The sequence below is a fragment of the Cnephaeus nilssonii genome (genome assembly GCF_951640355.1).
Source record: "Cnephaeus nilssonii genome assembly, chromosome: 14".
In the NCBI taxonomy this organism is placed as follows: domain Eukaryota; kingdom Metazoa; phylum Chordata; class Mammalia; order Chiroptera; family Vespertilionidae; genus Cnephaeus; species Cnephaeus nilssonii.
In genome coordinates, this window is record NC_137085.1 from 788,175 (window position 1) to 806,875 (window position 18,701).

General features: G+C 68.6%; 1 protein-coding gene across 5 annotated transcripts in view; it reads right to left on the reverse strand.

Annotated features, from left to right (window-relative positions):
- EXD3 (exonuclease 3'-5' domain containing 3) overlaps positions 1-18,626 on the reverse strand; it is a 49,858-nt gene extending 31,232 nt beyond the window's left edge. For 2 of the 5 annotated variants that reach the window (XM_079790404.1, XM_079790403.1), the window contains exons 1-8: positions 17,387-17,777; positions 14,525-14,647; positions 8,591-8,655; positions 8,203-8,376; positions 7,981-8,007; positions 6,596-6,763; positions 1,940-1,993; positions 911-1,050 (exon numbers count right to left, since the gene is read on the reverse strand). In XM_079790404.1, the coding sequence (XP_079646530.1) occupies positions 911-1,050; positions 1,940-1,993; positions 6,596-6,763; positions 7,981-8,007; positions 8,203-8,376; positions 8,591-8,655; positions 14,525-14,647; positions 17,387-17,531 (896 nt within the window). In that variant the 5' untranslated portion in view covers positions 17,532-17,777. Of the gene's footprint in view, positions 1-910; positions 1,051-1,939; positions 1,994-6,595; positions 6,764-7,980; positions 8,008-8,202; positions 8,377-8,590; positions 8,656-14,524; positions 14,648-17,386; positions 17,778-18,463 lie in introns of those variants that run through there. The other 3 variants (XM_079790405.1, XM_079790407.1, XM_079790406.1) reach the window with 3 other exon arrangements.
- Positions 18,627-18,701: the final 75 nt, after the last annotated feature.

The following is an 18,701-nucleotide window of genomic DNA, read 5'->3' on the forward strand; positions in this document are numbered from 1 at the left end:
GGGCTCCACCGGGGAGGGCCCCGCCCGGCTGCCCTCCCGCCCTCCGCCCCTCCGCTCACTGGAGATGCAGCAGCTACGCGGCTCGGGGAGAACGGCCCTGAGAGGCCCGACCTGGGCTCGGCCCGCGGCTCGGCGGCCAGCCCCTCCGTGACGGACTGCAGGCCCCAGAGGCGCGGCCGCCGGGCTCCTCCGGGGAGAACGGGGACGCCGGGCAACGCCATTGTTCCAGGCCCTCGCAGAGCCCAGAACTAGGACACGTTAAGTTAAGGAGCTAAACCAGTGTCTGCAGTAAATCTAACTCCCAGCCGCCCCTCACGGGGGAGCCCAGCTGTGACGTCACACCGGCAGACAGGCAGCGTGGCCCCGTCGGGAAGAGGTCACAACCAGCGAGGGAAAGGGGCCTAGCCATGGCAGGGGGTGTGGGGGGGCAGGGGAGAGATGGGGGGGGCCCAGGCTCCCAGGGCCGAGCCCAGCCTGCTCCTCAAGTGAGACACCTGGGGCTGCGTGGCCAGGAGCCTCCCAGACTGCGTCACCCTCGGGCCACCCGGTGCATCCCTGTGCCCCACGCTCGGTGACACCCCATACCTCACACACGTATGTGCACACGTGTGCACACACACGGCCCCACGTGTGCCGCCCTCTCCGTGTGCGGGGATGGAGCGCAGCAGGCCCCGCAGAGAGCCACTAGAGAAGGGATGGAGCCGCTGGACAGACCAGCTCTGGCTCGGGCTGGAGGCCTCAGCCACCTCTCTCACCCTCTTCCTGCCGCCCCAGCCCCTGGCCTGGCCTCGCCCCGCGGGCCTGGCTGCAGATCACCTGGTGCGAGCACGTGGCCCTGCGAGTGGCTTTCCCCGTGCCTGCCGCCCGCCCCGCCCCGGGCCCCCCTCCCCCCCCCCCCCCCCCGACTCACCTGGCGACGACGCTGATGTCGAAGCCGGGCCGGCACCAGGAGTCCATGAGGGCCAGGAGCCTCCGCTGCAGGCCCGGGAAGCCGTCCACGTAGCGCTCCACGAGGCCCAGCTGGTCCTGGAGCAGCAGCGGGGTGCTCATCTGCGGGCGGCGGGCGGGCACACCTCAGGCTGCGCCCGGCCTGCCGAGGCCCAGGCTCCTCCTCGGGGGCAGGGAGCAGCCCGTGCGCCAGAACCTGGGGCCCGGCCCGTCTGCGGACCTGCCCGGGAGCACGGCCCAGCGGGTCAGAGCCCCGGCTGAAACCTGCCCACGCGCACACCCCAGCGCACACACATGCACCAACCACAACTCACGCATGAGCACACGTGTGCCTGCACACACTCAGGTGCACACACACGGGCCCCGCCGCTCTGGGCCCGGTCCCTGCGGCGGTGGCCTCCATCTCCGTCTTCACGGGGCCGCAGGGCAGCACGGGGTCCCAGCGGCCACGGGCCTGTGGCCCTGAAACGCCGGGTTGTGCAGGAGGGCGTGCCCGCACACGGCCTGCCGCAGCCACGGGCCCCGAGCTGCCCGGTTCCGCAGGCGCCCCTGAGGGAGCCCCTGGCTGTGGTATTGGGCCGCTCCCCTGCCAGAACCAGGCCTCATCGAGCCCCTCGCTCCCGTCAGCCCCCAACGCACCCTCAGAGGTCAAGCTGTCCAGAGCCCAGGCTGGACGGAGGGCCCCCACAGGCGGTCCTCACCGGCCCCCCCCCCCGGGAGCCCCTGTGGCCCCGCGGGCAGAGGAGCCTGGCGCGGGGGCTCCTGGCGCTGGCCACGCTCTGAGCATCTGACACCAGAGCCGCTGACCGCTCAGGGGCACTTGCGGCCCCTCCCCGCCCTCCTCGAGGTCCCCTTCACGCGTGACCCCTGTCCTCCGGCACCGGCCCGCCCGGTGGGAGCCAAGCCCAGGCCCAGCGTGGGCAGCCGCCCGTCCCTAGGCCTGGGCTGCATCCAAGTGGGAGCCTGGCATTTGCATGAGAAAGACACTCACCATCTCCACGTCCAGCTCTGGCTGCAGACGCAGCTTCGTGCCCAGCATCGCAGCCTGGCGAACACAAAGGGGCCGTCACACGGGCTGGGGGACGGGCGGCCACCCTCTGCACGGACGCTGGTCACCGCCCGGGCCTGTGGGCGCAGCGAGGGCCTGCTCCAGCCCAGCCGCGTGGCCCCCAGCAAGGGGCCTGGCCCCTGCTCTGCACGGGGCCGGGGGGGGGGGGGGGGTGCAGGTGGGACAACCCTGTGCCGTCCCCGGATAGGGTCTCAACGGGGCTGCACCCAGGCGGCCCTGACCAGGGCTTGCTCCTGAGTGGGCAGAGGATGGGGGCGGGGGGCCAGCAAGAGGCAGAAGCCCTCATCACGTGCCCTGGAGCCCAGAGCCGCCCCGGGACCTGCCAAGGACCGCAGCTTTGGGGGGCAGCTGTCCCTGGGGGGGGGGGAGGGGGTGTGCACTGGAGCCGGACCCTGACCCCAGGCCCTGGGTAGAGAACACGCCGGGTCCTGGGAGCCCGCACGTAAGCGCAGGCTGTGCTATTAACATTTTCCATACATCGCGCTCCCATTATGCGCAAAAATAACCACAGGGCAGCCGCCCGCCAGCAGGCTCACAGGAGGGACCAAAATAGCGTCTGGGAAAGGCTCCCCAGGCCTCTGGCCGGATCTCAAGGGCGGGGCCAGGCCGGGGCCTCTCCCAGTGCACACTGACCCCTGCCCACAGCCTGGCCAGGCTCCAGAGCTGGGTCTCCACCAGCCCCCTGGGGCCCTGGGCTGGGAAAGGGGGCACAAGGTGGCTGGGTGGGCATAAGGCCAAAGCAGGGGGCACAGGGCCAGGGGAGGGGGTGTAGGGCCAGGGGAGGGGGTATAGGGCCAGGGGAGGGGGTGCAGGGCCAGGGGAGGGAGCATAGGGCCAGGGGAGGGGGTGCAGGGCCAGGGGAGGGGGTATAGGGCCAGGGGAGGGGGCGTAGGGCCAGGGGAGGGGGCGTAGGGCCAGGGGAGGGGGCGTAGGGCTAGGGGAGAGGGCGTAGGGCCAGGGGAGGCGGTGTAGGGCCAGGGGAGGGGGCGTAGGGCCAGGGGAGGGGGCGTAGGGCCAGGGGAGGGGGCGTAGGGCCAGGGGAGAGGGCGTAGGGCCAGGGGAGGGGGCGTAGGGCCAGGGGAGGCGGCGTAGGGCCAGGGGAGGGGGCGTAGGGCCAGGGGAGGGGGCGTAGGGCCAGGGGAGGGGGCGTAGGGCTAGGGGAGAGGGCGTAGGGCTAGGGGAGGGGGCGTAGGGCCAGGGGAGGGGGCGTAGGGCCAGGGGAGGGGGTATAGGGCCAGGGGAGGGGTTGTAGGGCTAGGGGAGGGGGCGTAGGGCCAGGGGAGGGGGTGTAGGGCCAGGGGAGGGGGTATAGGGCTAGGGGAGAGGGTGTAGGGCTAGGGGAGGGGGCGTAGGGCCAGGGGAGGGGGCGTAGGGCCAGGGGAGGGGGTGCGGGGCCAGGGGAGGGGGCGTAGGGCTGGGGGAGGGGTTATCAGTGCTCAAGTCAGGTGGGTCCAGCTCCTCTGAGGAGGAGACCATCTCCCTCAGGCCCCGCCCTCCATGGGCCCCCCCATCCAAGACCCCCTGAGCCTGGAGTGAGCCTCAGGCCCAGTGGGAGGGGCCTGGGCGCAGGTGGTCAGGGGAGGGCCACGTGCAGGCCAGGCACTGCCCCTCCCTGTTCTCCAGCCCCCGGGCTCCCCCCTCTGCCTGCCAGGACTCCCCTCCCCCCAAGAAGCCAGTGGCGTCCGGGGGCTGCTGTGCCGACCCCCCACCTGCTCACTGCCTGTGGCGGGGCCTCCGCCCGGGGTGGGGCCGGTGTGGGGGGGGCTGCGCTCAGAGCTCAGGCCTCTCCTGGGAGGGGCCTGCCCTGCCTGCTGGCCGCACACGGCTCTATCGAGGGGATCTCCCTGCTGCCCCCTGGTCTCCCCAGAGCAGCCGGCTTCCTGCCCAGGCACGGCCAGAGCGCTCCCTGCACCCAGGGTGCCCTCTCCCGGCCGGCGGCCAGGCGGCCTGCTCTGTGGCTGGAGGTTGGGCTGGGGGAGGGCACAGGTCCAGGGGGGGCTGCCTGGTCTCACCCAGCCACGGGAGGGCGCCCCCACTCCATCTGGGGCGACCACAGTGACCTGGGGGACCGCTGGCAGCAGAACCGCCTCCTCCAGGAAGGCCCCCTAGCCTGGCCCCATCTTGGGCCTGGGTGGGGGGTTGCCCGTGGTTCTGCCACCTCCCTGGGCTTAGAGTCGATCTCTGGTCATTTCCGGACGAGCTGCAGCTGAGGTACCACCCAGACTGCCCGGTGCCCGGTCACGTGGGAGCCCCAGCAGGTGTGGGAAGATCACCTGCCGGCCAGGTGTCTGCAACCGGCCGCAGACCCAGGTCCAGAAGAGGCACGCCGGTGGGGAGGGCCTGGGCCCCGCAGGAGACTGCCCAGGGCTGGGCCGCCGCCCCTGGCGGGCCTTTCTGACCTCCGCCCAGAGGCCGAGCCGGAGGGGAGCCCGCTGCCTGGCTGTCAGGGCGGGAGGGGGAACCTCCCCAGACGGGCCCAGAGCTGCTGCTTTTGGGGGAAATGACCCCGAGGACCCAGAGGGCCAGGTGGCCACGGTGGGAGGGGTCCCGGCGCCCGGGCTGCCCGGGGCAGCGGCCTGGGACCCAGGATGCCGCCCCCCACCTCCGAGGCCCGGCTGGGCCTGGAGCCAAGGCCCCCCCTTTTTAAGCAAAGCTATCTTTTTACCTTGATAAGCTGTTTAAAAAATGTAAATAAAATAACTCCGCAGACAAAAGCGGGCATTCATCGGCCCAGAGCCAGCCGCCGCCGGGACATGAAATACCGCGTCGCATTGAGTGGGGTGCCCGCGGCTCCGCGGGCTGAATGCGCCTCGGCGCGGGCACTGGAGCGTACACCGCCCGCCGGGCGGCCGGGACAATGGCCGCTCTGCGCAGAAGGGCCCGTGGGGGACAAGGGCCCCCTTTGTGTGGGATCTGCCTCGGAGCGAGAGGCGCAGGCAGCGCCAGACACTCTGAAAGGCCGAGTGTAACAGGAGACGCGGACACGGCCTGCCTCCTGCGTCCTGCATTCTCCGCGGCGCAGCCGCCCATTCAGCTGAGAACGGCTGGAGCCCCACGAGCAGGAGCCGCCGCATTGTCCCCGCGGCCATCCGGGTGTCCCGGCGAGAGAGAGCGGGCGGCAGTGCGCCCACGCTGCCCGCACGGCACGCACCTCCCGGCCCCAGCGCCTACTTTCCCATGAGCCTCCTCACCAGGACGGGCTCTCGGGCCCACGCAGGGGCAGGGTCCGGCCTCGGTGCCCGCCCCGCCCCAGCTGCCACGGGTGTGGGTCAGCGCCCTGAGCCCTGTCCCTGGCCAGGTTCGTCTCTGGGCCCAGGAGGCCGTGGGTGTGGGGAGTAGGACTGTCTCTGATCACCGGACGCCGGACTCCTCCCTCCATGGGAGCCCCCCACCCCGGCCCTAGCCTGAACCTGCACCAGAGACACCCTGCTCGCAGCCCCACCCCCACGCCCCACACAGTGGCTGACTGTCGCCTCGGGCCCCCTGCACCCGCAGCACAGCTCAGCCGCCCAGGCACCTCCCCTGCTCCCTCAGGCCCACCCTCCCTATTGCCCCACTCGGACCGAGTCCCCAGGAGCCGCGGCCGGGCTCCCCTCCCCTCAGCCTCCAGGCCGCTCACAGGGCAGCCCCAGCGAGCCCCCACGCCTTCCCCCCAGCAGGGGGCACCACAGGCACAGCTCACACCGGGCAGCTTCGCCCACACGGCCGGTGATCCGTGCCCCAGGGGCCAGCCCTGTGCCCCCCACTGAACCTCCGTCCAAAACAGGAGCATGATGCTGGGGGCTGGCCCGGGGCCGCTGGTGCCGGTGGGAGGCGGGTCCTGCCTGAGCCGGTGAGGGCCGGGAGCCCCCAGGACCTCGGGGAGCCAGTCCCTCACATCACCACCGCTGGCCTGACGCCCCACAGCTGCAGGCAGGGCCCTGGCAGGTCCGGGAGCGGCAGACGCAGCGCCCAGGGCTCTGGCGATACAGGTGCCGGACGAGCACGGTCACTGATCAGACCAGGGACCTCCCAGCCTGGCCGGGTGTGGCCGTGGCTGCAGGGCCCACAGGGGCCCAGAGGGGGGCCGGCGGGGACAGCGACAGAAGCCCAGTGACCGCGGGGCAGGGAGAGGGGGACAGCGGGCTGACCCAGGCGCAGGGGTGGCATGTGGGGGCAGAGGGACCATCACTCGCTTCTCCCACGGCCTGCCCCTCTGGCCCAGAGGGGGTCCAGGATGTAACCAGGAGGCTGGGGCAGCGTCCCAGGCCAGGCGCTTTGGCGCACGACTTTCGGGCCAGAGCCAGGGTGTCCCGTGCCGCCGGCAGAGTGCGAGGGCCCAGGCACCTCGGGAGGAAGGGCCCGGGCACAGCGGGGCTCCTGGGACCCGGCAGCAGCACGGCCCTGAGCTGGTCCCCGAGCCCGGCACTCCCAGGTGGAGAGGCAATGAGGTACTTCCGGGTGGACCCTGGGAGCCCAGCCCACTCTCGCTCACCCCACAGACCCCACAAGCAGACAGAGCCGCGGCCGGGAACCGGGAGTGACCCCGAGGCCACCCCTGCCCGGGGCGGGGCCGGACCACGCGGAGGTCACACTCACCTCCTTGAACTTGCCCTCCTGGTGCAGCTGGTGGACGTGGGCCAGCAGGGACCCCCGGTCTGCGTCCTGCAGCTGGAAGATGCTGACCAGCGGCTCCACGAGGCTCGAGGGGCTCTCAGCCAGGAGCCTGGCCGCACGGGCCTGCAGAGGCCACAGCCCCGGGCCGCCCTGGAAGCCGAGACCTGGCCTCAGCTGGCGGCCACTGGCCCGGAGGCGGGGACACCGCGAGGGAGATGTCAGGGGCTGAGGGTCAAGCCCACAGGCCGAGGTGCGATGGCTGGTCTTCAGGCCGAGTCCCCAGCCCCCACCACCCGGGCAACCCCAGCAGCTGCAGAGGCCCGTCAGCTGGGCAAGCAGGTGGAAAAAGCCGTCTGTGGAACATGGACAATGGGGCCCCGGGGGAGGGGGGCTTACCTGGGTGGGCCCCGAGGGAGGGGGGCTTACCTGGGAGGGCCCCGGGGGAGGGGTTTACCTGGGAGGGCCCCAGGGGAGGGGGCTTACCTGGGAGGGCCCCGAGGGAGGGGGATTACCTGGGTGGGCCCCGGGGGAGGGGGGCTTACCTGGGAGGGCCCCGGGGGAGGGGAGCTTACCTGGGAGGGCCCCGGGGGAGGGGTTTACCTGGGAGGGCCCCAGGGGAGGGGGCTTACCTGGGAGGGCCCCGGGGGAGGGGTTTACCTGGGAGGGCCCCGGGGGAGGGGGCTTACCTGGGAGGGCCCCGGGGAGGGGTTACCTGGGAGGGCCCCATGGGAGGGGGTTTACCTGGGCGGGCCCCCGGGGGAGGGGGCTTACCTGGGAGGGCCCCGGGGGAGGGGGTTACCTGGGAGGGCCCCATGGGAGGGGGTTTACCTGGGCGGGCCCCGGGGGAGGAGCTTACCTGGGAGGGCCCCGGGGGAGGGGCTTACCTGGGAGGGCCCCGGGGAGGGGGCTTACCTGGGAGGGCACTGGGGAGGGGGCTTACCTGGGAGGGCCCCGGGGGAGGGGTTACCTGGGAGGGCCCCATGGGAGGGGGTTTACCTGGGCGGGCCCCGGGGGAGGGGGCTTACCTGGGAGGGCCCCGGGGGAGGGGGTTACCTGGGAGGGCCCCATGGGAGGGGGTTTACCTGGGCGGGCCCCGGGGGAGGGGGCTTACCTGGGAGGGCCCCGGGGGAGGGGGTTACCTGGGAGGGCCCCATGGGAGGGGGTTTACCTGGGCGGGCCCCGGGGGAGGAGCTTACCTGGGAGGGCCCCGGGGGAGGGGCTTACCTGGGAGGGCCCCATGGGAGGGGGTTTACCTGGGCGGGCCCCGGGGGAGGGGGTTTACCTGGGCGGGCCCCGGGGGAGGGGTTACCTGGGCGGGCCCCGGGGGAGGGGGCTTACCTGGGAGGGCCCCGGGGGAGGGGGGTTACCTGGGAGGGCCCCGGGGGAGGGGTTAACTGGGAGGGCCCCAGGGGAGGGGTTACCTGGGCGGGCCCCGGGGGAGGGGCTTACCTGGGAGGGCCCTGGGGGAGGGGCTTACCTGGGAGGGTCCCGGGGGAGGGGGTTTACCTGGGCGGGGCCCCGGGGGAGGGGTTACCTGGGAGGGCCCCGGGGGAGGGGTTACCTGGGAGGGCCCCCGGGGGAGGGGTTACCTGGGAGGGCCCCGGGGGAGGCCGCGCCTGCAGCCAGCGCTCCAGCTCCCTCGTGAGCCAGGCCTCCAGGGAGGGGCCCTTCCGCCAGCAGGCCCTGCGGCCCTCCAGCAGGTCCAGGAGGGCAGCGCGTGGGTCGTCCAGGGCAGCGAAGCCCCGCCAGGCCTCCTCCTTGAACTGCGGAGATGCCTCAGTCACGCGTGCTCGCGCCAGCCCTGCCCCAGCTCAGGGGCACGGCGGGAGGCGGGAGGCGGGAGGCGGGAGGCGGGAGGGGCTCGGGCAGCCCCAGTGGTGGCAGCTGGTGCTCCCGCCTCTGCGCTCTGGGCCGCAGGCCTGTGTCCCACGGAGGCCCGCGGAGGCCCACGGCCGGGCACCCGCACCCACAGCTCACCTGCTGCGGCTGCCGCGCCGACCACAGCGCCTGCAGGGTCGGCAGGAACCCAAGCATGTCCTGGCCTGGGGACGAGACAGGGCCACGGAGGGCTGGGTGGGCGGGGCTCACCTGACACCACCCAGTGCCCAGGCCTCCCACTGACCCTTCCCCGGGCCTGTGAGCCCGGTTGGCATTGCAGCCACAGGAGCTGCAGGTGGCGGAACAGCCATGCCATGTGAGCTGGGGGGGGGGAGAGTGGGGGGGGACAGGCAGCAGGGCCACGCCCACAGCCCTGACCAGGCCCCTCAAGGGCCAGCCGAGCCTGCAGGCACGTCTAGCGGGGTCTGCACCCCCACCTCCGCGTCATGTCACAGCCCACCCCACCCGCTGCCCCCCCCCTCCGATGCCCGGGCTCCTGCTGCGCCCTGGCAGGCTCCACCACCATCCTTCTGCTTGTCCAGCCCAACCCTGCAGGACGGCCTGAGACCACAGAGCGGGCCCACGCTTAGCCCAGGAGGTCAGGGCCCCCCTCACCGTGGAGAAGGGCAGGGCCTCAGACCAAGGTCAGCACCAGGAGGCCAGCGGGTCTGGAAAGGCCGCTGCCACCTGTGAGCCAGGGGCCCGGCACCAGCTCTGCGTCACCCACAGCCACCAGCACCCCGGCTGCTGCAGGGGCCACCCCAGGTCCCCACCCCAGGCTCTCCACGTGCGCCTCACTAGCCTCTTCTCCACCCCATCCCCACCCCCACCCCTGCCCTGCACAGACCCCAGGCAGCACAGACCCTGCCCCCACCCCCCGCCCGCCCGCCAGGCCCCGCCTCACTGAGCAGGTGCCAAAGGATTGCTGCACAGACCCCAGAGGAAATGCCAGAGAAAACCCCCGTTCTATTCCACAACCACCCGGCCACGGGCTCCGAGCTGGGAGGACAGGAGGGCTGGCTCCTGGCCGGTGTGGCTCAGTGGATGGAGCGTCGGCCTGTGGACCAAAGAGTCCCGGGTTGGATTCCAGTCAAGGGCACGTACCTCGGTTGCAGGCTCGATCCCCCATGTGGGACGTGCAAGAGGCAGCCAATCAATGATTCTGTATTCTGTCTCATCATTGATGCTTTCTCTCTCTCACCCCCTCCCTTCCTCTCTGAAACCAATAAAAATATCTTACCTTATAATAGACAAATATGCAAATTGACCGCACCTTCGCTACGCCCAAGCCATGCCCACTAACCAAGCCACACCCATCAACCACGCCCACCAGGAAACCGTTGCAGGGACGTTGTGGTGTGGCGCCGGGCGGAGGCTTTCCGGGCCTTGGGCACCAGCGGGGAGCCTGCACCGATCGCAGGAAACCACTGGGGGTCGGCTCCTGTGATCGGTAGCAGGGACGCTGGGTGCTGCCAAGCCCAAGGCCACCGCCTGGGGCCAAGCCCTGACCCTGAAAAAGGCAGAAGGCGGTGGCCACAGCCAAGGCCTGGGTCCCCGGTGCCGGCAGAAAACTGGTGCAGGCAGCCAGGTGAATGAAGGTCTATTGCACGAATCTTCGTGCAAACGGGCTACTAGTATTAAAGTAAAAATCAACGGAGGATTGAAAAACAAGAGTGACACGGAGGAAGCTTACACGCCTGTGACTGAGCGACGCTAGACCCGTGGTCGGCAAACTGCAGCTCGCGAGCCACATGCGGCTCTTTGGCCCCTTGAGTGTGGCTCTTCCACAAAATACCACGGCCTGGGCGAGTCTATGTTGAAGAAGTGGCGTTAGAAGAAGTTTAAGTTTAAAATATGTGGCTCTCCAAAGAAATGTCAATCGTTGTCCTGCTGACATTTGGCTCTGTTGACCAATGAGTTTGCCGACCACTGATCTAGCCTGACGGGCTCCACAGGGTGTGGCACCAACTACCTCCGGTTCTGGCAAAGGCCAGGCCGCGGGACGGCAATGACCCGGGGAGGGTCGGGGTGAGCTGCAGGTGCACGGGGACCTCAGGGCAGGGGACGGCTCTGTGACACTGGGAGGTGGACACAGGACATCACACGTTTAGCCAAACCCACAGGACACACAGCACCCAGGGACCCTGCCGCAGCGGTGGGCTTGGGGGACGAGGACGTGTCCGCCATGATGACCACGGGGGCCCGCAGGAGGCCTGTTCATGACCAAGCTCCTGGCTCCATCCCCTCCCTCCTACGAACACCCCTCCACGGCCTGGCTCGCCGAGTCTGCGCCGACCGCGCCCACCGCGCCGCCCCTTCCTCCCGAATGAACCCTTTCTGGTGATCAACCCTGAGCCCTCGTCATGTTTCGGGCGACAACAGGTCCCCGGATCGTAACAAACAGCCCCCGGAGGGTGCTGAGGACGGGGGCCGTCTGGGTGGGGAGAGGGGTCCGTGGGGAATCCCGGCACTGTGCCTTTTGCTGGGGCTCCAGAACTGCTCCCCAAACGTGTTTAAAAATAAAAACCAAAGCACCAGCACTCGCCGACAGTGACTGATTCACAGAAGCCACACAGGCCCGGGGTCTCACAGACACGTCCACGCAGAACCGGACCCTTCCAGGAAACAAGGCCCAATCCAGGCAGGACGCGGCCTACAATCAGCGATGAGGAGTTGCACTTCTCCCAAATTACCCGAGAGCCCATACCATTCCAGCAACGTGCGTGTGTGACGTGTGTGTGTGCATGCATGTGCGTATGAGTATGCATGTGTATGTATGAGTGTGTATGTGCATGTGTGAATGAGTATATACGCGTGTATGAGTGTGCATGTGTGTATGAGTATGCATGTGTATGTGTGAGTGTGTGCATGTATGTGAGTGTGCATGTGTATGTGTGCATGAGTATGTGTGTGCATGTGTATGCATTGTGTATGAGCATGTGTGTATATGAGGGTGTGTGTATATGAGGGTGTGTGTATGTGTGTGTATGAGTGTGCATGTATATGTGTGTGGGTATGCACGTGGGGGGGGTTCGTGGACACTCACACACACGTCACCCCAGTGCTGTCCCTGCAGGTCCTTGGCCCAGCCCGGACACCAACACTGCACGTGAGTGGTGGTGGTTACTCTCTGTCCCCAGGACGCTGACAGCTCCGAGGTGGTGACCACATTGGCTGATGGAGGTACCAGGGCCAGGCACTCACACTCACACACACTCACACACACACTCACACACACACACTCACACACACACTCACACTCACACACACACACTCACACACACACTCACACTCACACACACACACACACACTCACACACACTCACACACACTCACACACTCACACACACACACTCACACACACTCACTCACTCACACACTCACACACACTCACACACTCACACTCACACACACTCGCACACACTCACACACACTCACACACACTCACACACACACTCACTCACACACTCACTCACACACACACACACTCACACACACGTCACCCCAGTGCTGTCCCTGCAGGTCCTTGGCCCAGCCCCGACACCAACACTGCATGTGAGTGGTGGTGGTTACTCTCTGTCCCCAGGACGCTGACAGCTCCGAGGTGGTGACCACATTGGCTGATGGAGGTACCAGGGCCAGGCACTCACACTCACACACTCACACACACTCACACACACACTCACACACACTCACACTCACTCACACACTCACACACACATACTCACACACACACTCACACACTCACACACACTCTCACACACACACACTCACACACACTCACACACACTCACACACACTCACTCACACACTCACACACACTCACACACACTCACACACACACACTCACACACACACACACACACTCACACACACACTCACTCACACACTCACACACACACTCACACACACACACTCACACACACACACTCACACTCACTCACACACGCTCTCACACACACACACTCACACACACACTCACTCACTCACACTCACTCACACACACTCACACACACACTCACTCACACTCACTCACACACACTCACACACACACTCACACACTCACACACACACTCACACACACCAGCTGCTGTGGTTGTGGGGAGACCAGGGAAGCCCAAGGTGGAGCCGGAGGGGACCTGGGGCAGGTGCCGGTGGGTGTGAGCAGGCATGGACTTGGCCAGGCGTGGCCTAGCTATGGTGTGGTGCGGGCAGGCGTGGGAGTGGGGGGGGCGGGGGTCCCCGGCTGACACAGGTCTCAAACCGTCGCTGGCTTTCTGTCCGACGGCACAGAGGCAGGCGGGAGCGATGCCCTAAAGCAGTGGTCGGCAAACTGCGGCTTGCGAGCCACATGCGGCTCTTTGGCCCCTTGAGTTTTTAGCAAAGGCCAGCCTTGGAGTACCCTAATTAAGTTAATAACAATGTACCTACCTATATAGTTTAAGTTTAAAAAATTTGGCTCTCCAAAGAAATTTCAATCGTTGTACTGTTGATGTTTGGCTCTGTTGACGTTGAGTTTGCCGACCACTGCCCTGAAGGAATAGCTAAGCAAGCTCAGTGCCACTCCACAAGGAGGAGCAGGGCGTGCACCGGAGGCCGGGGGTGGGGGCCTGACCCCGAGGGGCCTGCTGTCCACCGGGAGGCGGTGGGGGGGGGCACAGCCACAGCCACACCCCAGGCCAGGCCCGAGTCCACAGCTCCTGTCCTGGCCCTGTGGCGGCAGGGCCGGGCTGGACAGATGGCCTCTGGCCTGTGCCTGACCCCCGCCCCGCCCCACCCCGCCCAGACGCATGTGGGTGGGGAGGGGTGGGCAGCTGTACGGGAGGACAATGAAGAGAAAATCAAGCTGAAGACTCACGGGCTGTGCCTGGTGTTTGAGGGCCTCTTGGGCCACGCCCAACAGTACCCCCCCACACAGGAGGGACAGGCAGCAGGGCCGGGCCGAGAGACCTGCCCGCCATCCTCCAGCGCCCCCAGAGCTCGACAGTTGTGGGGCTCCCTGCAGGGTCTCAGACCACACGGAGATGGGGCAGAGCAGACCCACTTCCCCGTGAGACACAGACACATTCTAGAAAAATCCAGCTGCCAAGTTACCGTCTATAAAGACTGGTGACTTCCTCGCGAAGCTGGGCTGAGAAATGGGACACACGAAATGGGTGGGGTGGGGGCAGGGGGTCGAGAGCTGGTTGGCAGACACCTGGCCTCCAGCAGCGGGCGGTCTCCACAGAGCCACCCAGCCCCACCGTGCCCCACAGAGCAGCCGGCGCAGGCACCCCCGGGCAGGAGGCTGCTCCCGGCTCAGGATCTCAAAGGCTCCCACCACTGCCGGGCGCGCCATTGGGCCAGCAGGACCCAGTCCCACGCTGAGCCGGGCTGCCCGGACCACGGCTGTGTCTGCCGGCGGCCTGAGCACCCGGGGCGCCGGACACCTGAGTTCACCGCAGTGGCTCTCAGCCCAGGACCGGCCATCCGACCGCCCTGGTGGCGCCGAGGGGCCCAGCCCGGGCCGCCCCCCAGAGAGAGGGCCGAGGTGTGAGCCCCGCGAGTCTCCCGCCCGCATCCCCCCCCCCCCCCGGGGGCTGTTTCTGAGAGGCCGCCCGCCCCTCTCGGCAGGCCCACCGCGTGCCGGGCGCCGGGAGCCGTGCTCTGCAGCCGCGTCCAGGAGCTGCGGGGCCAGCGGCCGGGTCAGGGTCCCCTGGGCTGCCCCGGGGCCACCCCATCTGCGTCCCGTCATCCTGCTTCATCCGCCAAGGTGAGCCTCACACCAAACTGCTCAGCACCGACGGGGCGGGGCCAGCTCGCGTACCCCATGCGTACCCCGGCACAGAACCCCCCTCTGCACACGCACAGGCATCCCACACAGCCCATACGGGGATCATGCATGTGCACCACAAGCACACACCCTGCACACACCACACACACGCCCCAGGCATGCACCACGCACCCCGGACCCCGCACCCCAGCCCAGCCCAACGCAGCCCAGCTGGACTCAGGACCGAGGGGACACAGACTCCCCCACAGAACAGCACTCACCACGAGCAGGGCCACCAGCGGGGTGTCCACCAGCGGGGTCTGCACCAGCGGGGTGTCCGGGGTCCATCCTCAGGGCGGCGGGGCCGGGACAGGGAGGCAGCAGGCAGCCTGAGGAAGGTGGGACTAGAGAAGAGGGACAATCAGGCCTGGGTTCCACGGGGGGGCGGGGGGGGCCGGGGGGGGCAGAGGGATCCCGACGCAGGGCCAACTCCCTATCTCAGAGGCTGGGGACCCCCGGGTGGACCTGCAGTGAGAACCCACGAGCCCCCCGTGCGGCTCGCCAGGCCGGAACCGGCGCAGGTGGCCACCGGGTTCCCGCGGACGCACATCTGACGCTGGACGCGCTCCCGCATTGGCGGGGAGCACCCCGCTTTTCCTCCTTGAACCTGTCTTCTCGGGGCCTTGGAGACTCCCTGCTCAGGCAGCTCTGTGGGCACCCCCAGACCACACAGCCGCCTGCAGGTCCAGGCCGCCGACCGGGCGCTGAGACAGCCCCGCCCGGAGGCCGCTCCCAGGGGCTCCTCGGCCGTCTGTGGGTCTTTACGTTCATGTTTCTTTCTTTTTTTAAAATATATTTTTATTGATGTCAGAGAGGAAGGGAGAGGGAGAGAGAGAGAAACATCAATGATGAGAGAGAATCATGGATCGGCTGCCTCCTGCCTGCCCCCTACTGGGGATCGAGCCCGCCACCCGGGCACGTGCCCTGACCTTCTGGTTCATAGGTCATCGCTCAACCACGGAGCCACCCGGCCGGGCACGTCCATATTTCTAAGGAACACACAGCATGGCTATTTCCCGGGGTTCCTATCTGACTGACCAGCTCAGAGGTAAGAGCTCACTGCTGTGCCCCGACACCGCGCAACCTCCTAAAACAGCCCGCGTCCCCCGCTGACTCGCTGTGAGGAGGCACCAGCACGGCCGTGCAAACCCTGCTCACAGGTGAGCGCGTGGGGACCACCGGCTCCTCCTCCCTGCACCGTCGGCCCCAGACTTCCGCTCTGGCCACGTGGAGCGGCGGTGACGGCCAGCCCTCCCAGTGCAAACACATCAACCGGGAAACAGCGTTCGGGCCGCCAGCTGCGGCATCAGGCAACACGTGGCTGTGCTTCCTGCAAGAGGGGCCGGCCCGGGGTGCCCTCCCAGCCTCGCCTGACCCGGGCCGGGCCGGCAAGCACTGCGTCCTGTGCGCAGAGGAGGAGGTGGCAGGTCTGTGGACAGGCTGTCCTCTCCCGTGTCCTCACGGTCCTCCCTCCGTGCGTGTGCGTGTCCTCACCTCCTCCTCTCATGAGGTCACCAGTTACATAGAACGTCATTTTACCTAAATCACCTCTTTAAAACCCCCATCTCCAGCCCAAGCCGGTACGGCTCAGTGGATAGAGCGTCGGCCTCCGGGCTGCAGGGTCCCGGGTTTGATTCTGGCCAAGGGCACATGCCCGGGTTTTGGGCTCGGTCCCCAGTGGGGGACGTGCAGGAGGCAGCCGATCCATGATTCTCTTGTCACTGATGTTTCTCTCTCCCTCTCTCCCTTCCTCTCTGAAACCAATGAAAATTTATTAAAAATAAAGAAATAAAAGCCCATCTCCAAATATGGCCGCTGGGAGTCAGGGCTTCACAGGAATTTGGGGGAGCAACACGGTTCAGCCGTAACAGGGGACCCGGATACCCACGGTTCCTTCTCCCGACAGTGGCAGCGCTGCCCCATGCTAGCTGTTCGGGAGGGGTCACAGGCTCGGGGGGGGGGGGGGGCGGGGGGTCTTCAGCCGGGTGCCCCTTCTGTCCGACCCCCTGTGAGAGCAGGAGGGGGCTGCTGGCCACACACAGGGGAGAGAACCGAGGCTTGGCCAGGTCCTTCCACTGCACCCCGATTCCTTTTCACTGTCTCCTAGAGACATGCGGCCAGGGCAGCGCCCCCTGTGGGCCTGGACAGGTGCATGCGCCTTCCCCACGTTCAAGGGCACCAGCCACAGCAGGGCCCACACGGAGCCACTGCCCCCCACGCGACCCCCGCCTGCCCCGGTTCAGCACCCTATACAGTCCCCAGCCCGGCCCCGGCCCCACCTCCCGTCCCCCTTCCCTAGACCCCCACCCTCCAGGGTCCCGAATTGGCAGCAGCCGGGAGCTGGGGGCCCCTCTGTTGTCCAGGTGCCGCTCACCCCACCACGGCTGCTCTCCGTCAGGGTCTCCGACGAGCCCACCCGTCTGTCCATATCCCGCCTGCCCTTTCCTGGGGGCCTCGGCACAGCGCTGGGCATGGAGAGGGCTGCCCGACCCCACGGCCCCTAATGGGCTGGGCCGCCCCATCTCTGGGGCCCTCTGACCTCACAGGGGGGATGACTTGGGCCTGCCAGGGGCCCCCACAGGGAGCTGGCCAGGCCCCAGGTTTCCGTGGGGTCAGTTTACAGCCGCGTCCGGGCCGCAGGCTTGCGGGGCGCATTTCAGACGGATGGGGAGGCCGGCAGGGGGCGCTCGACCCCCATGTCAGTTACAGACCCGGAGAGGCCACCGGCAGGTCCCCGGCTGGTCTACCAGCGGGACCCGGGCCAGCACCCCGGCCACTGAGAAACCACCTTCCTGAGCTCCGCCTGCCCCCGGACCGGGGCCACGGCCGCCCGGCCGCCTCCGTTTCACAAAGGGAGGTCCCCTCCGGGGCCGGCCACAGGGAGCGTGTCCCGAACTGCAAGTCTCCGCGGCTCCCGAGCAGCCCTTCTGCGGGCTCGGCGCCGGTCCACAGTGGGAGGCCCTACGAGAAAAACGGAGGGTCCCGGGCAGGGGGGCCCGGCCTCCAGCCTGGGAGCCCGCCGGCGGGGCTTGGACGTGCGGGTCCCCACAGCTGCGTGAGCGAACTCCTTGCACTCAACGCACCTCGCCCCGGACCGGTTAGTCCCGTGGACAGAGCGTGGGCCAGCGGACCGGGGGTCCGGGTTCTCTTCCGGTCAAGAGCACGGGCCGCGGCTGCAGGCTCCTCCCCGCCCGGGCCCCGGTCGGGGCGGTGCAGGAGGCAACCCATCCCTGTGCTTCTCTCCCTTCCACTCTCCAACACCAGCGGGGCGCCATCCTCGGGGAGGATGAAAAGATAACAATCATAAGTGAAACCCAGGCCTCTCCCGCTCGGCGGGGCCTGGGCCTGGAGACCCTCCCGGACTGGGAAGCCGCCAAAAGGGAGCCACCTTCCGAGGGGCGCCGGGCAGCAGGGGGCGCTGTGCGCAGCCGCAGGACCGACCCGCGCGAGCAGCTCCGCCCGCGGGACGCCGCCCCGCCCGCCCCGCGCTCCTCCCGGGGGCGCTCGCTCTGCCCCGCCGCTCCCACTTCCGCCCCCCCAGTTCGGTCAGACTGGCTCGGCTGTACGGGGCCTGCTCGTCCCGAACCGCACTCGTGGCCGTTCCCAAATAAGCCCGTCTCTGCCGGTAGAACAACTTTCGGTTTTAAGGTCCACAGGGCCCATCTGGGACACCCCAGCCCGAGGCCGGATGAGGCTGGGTTGGGCCTGCTCGCCAAGACCCCACCTCTGGGGGAAAGAGGGGGGGCCCTGGGGAATCGGAGGGGACGGGTGCCGTGGGGCTCCTGAGAGGCAGTCCCCAGAAGTGTGGCTGGGGCGCTGCACCCTGCTTTCCCCGGGGGGGGGGGGCCAGGGCCTGCGCCTGGGTCCCCCGCCCAGTGTGCCCTCCGCAGCGCCGGCCGCTGCGTGGAGCCCGGGGGCGGCCTGTGGCCCGAGGCCAGGACGCGCGCGCTCCAGGCGCAACCCGGCTCCAGAGCGCGAGGACTTGGACTTCGCGCCCGTCAGACTCGGCGCGGGCGGGCGGGGTGGCGGCAACAGCTCGGCCACTGGGGGTGCTGGGCTGAGCCCCTGCCCACCCGCTGCCCCTCGGCCCAGCCCGGCCTCCTGCGCCTCAGCCGACCCCGAGCCCGCCCGCCTCTGCGCGCACCCCAGGGGGCGCTCACCTGAACCCGCGGGGGCCGCCCGGAACCTTGGCTCAGCCCCGGCAGCAGCGGTGGCAAAGGACCCGGACGGCTTTCCCCGGAGCACCCAGGCCACGCAGCCGGGCGGGTCCCAGGATCCCGGCTGAAGCGGCGGCGCGAGCGCTGGGAGCTTTTTGGCGGAAGTCCTGAGGGGGCGGGGCCAGACCCGGGAGGGGCGGGGCCTGGGCGGGGCGCGGTCAGGCGGGGGCGGGGCGGGGCT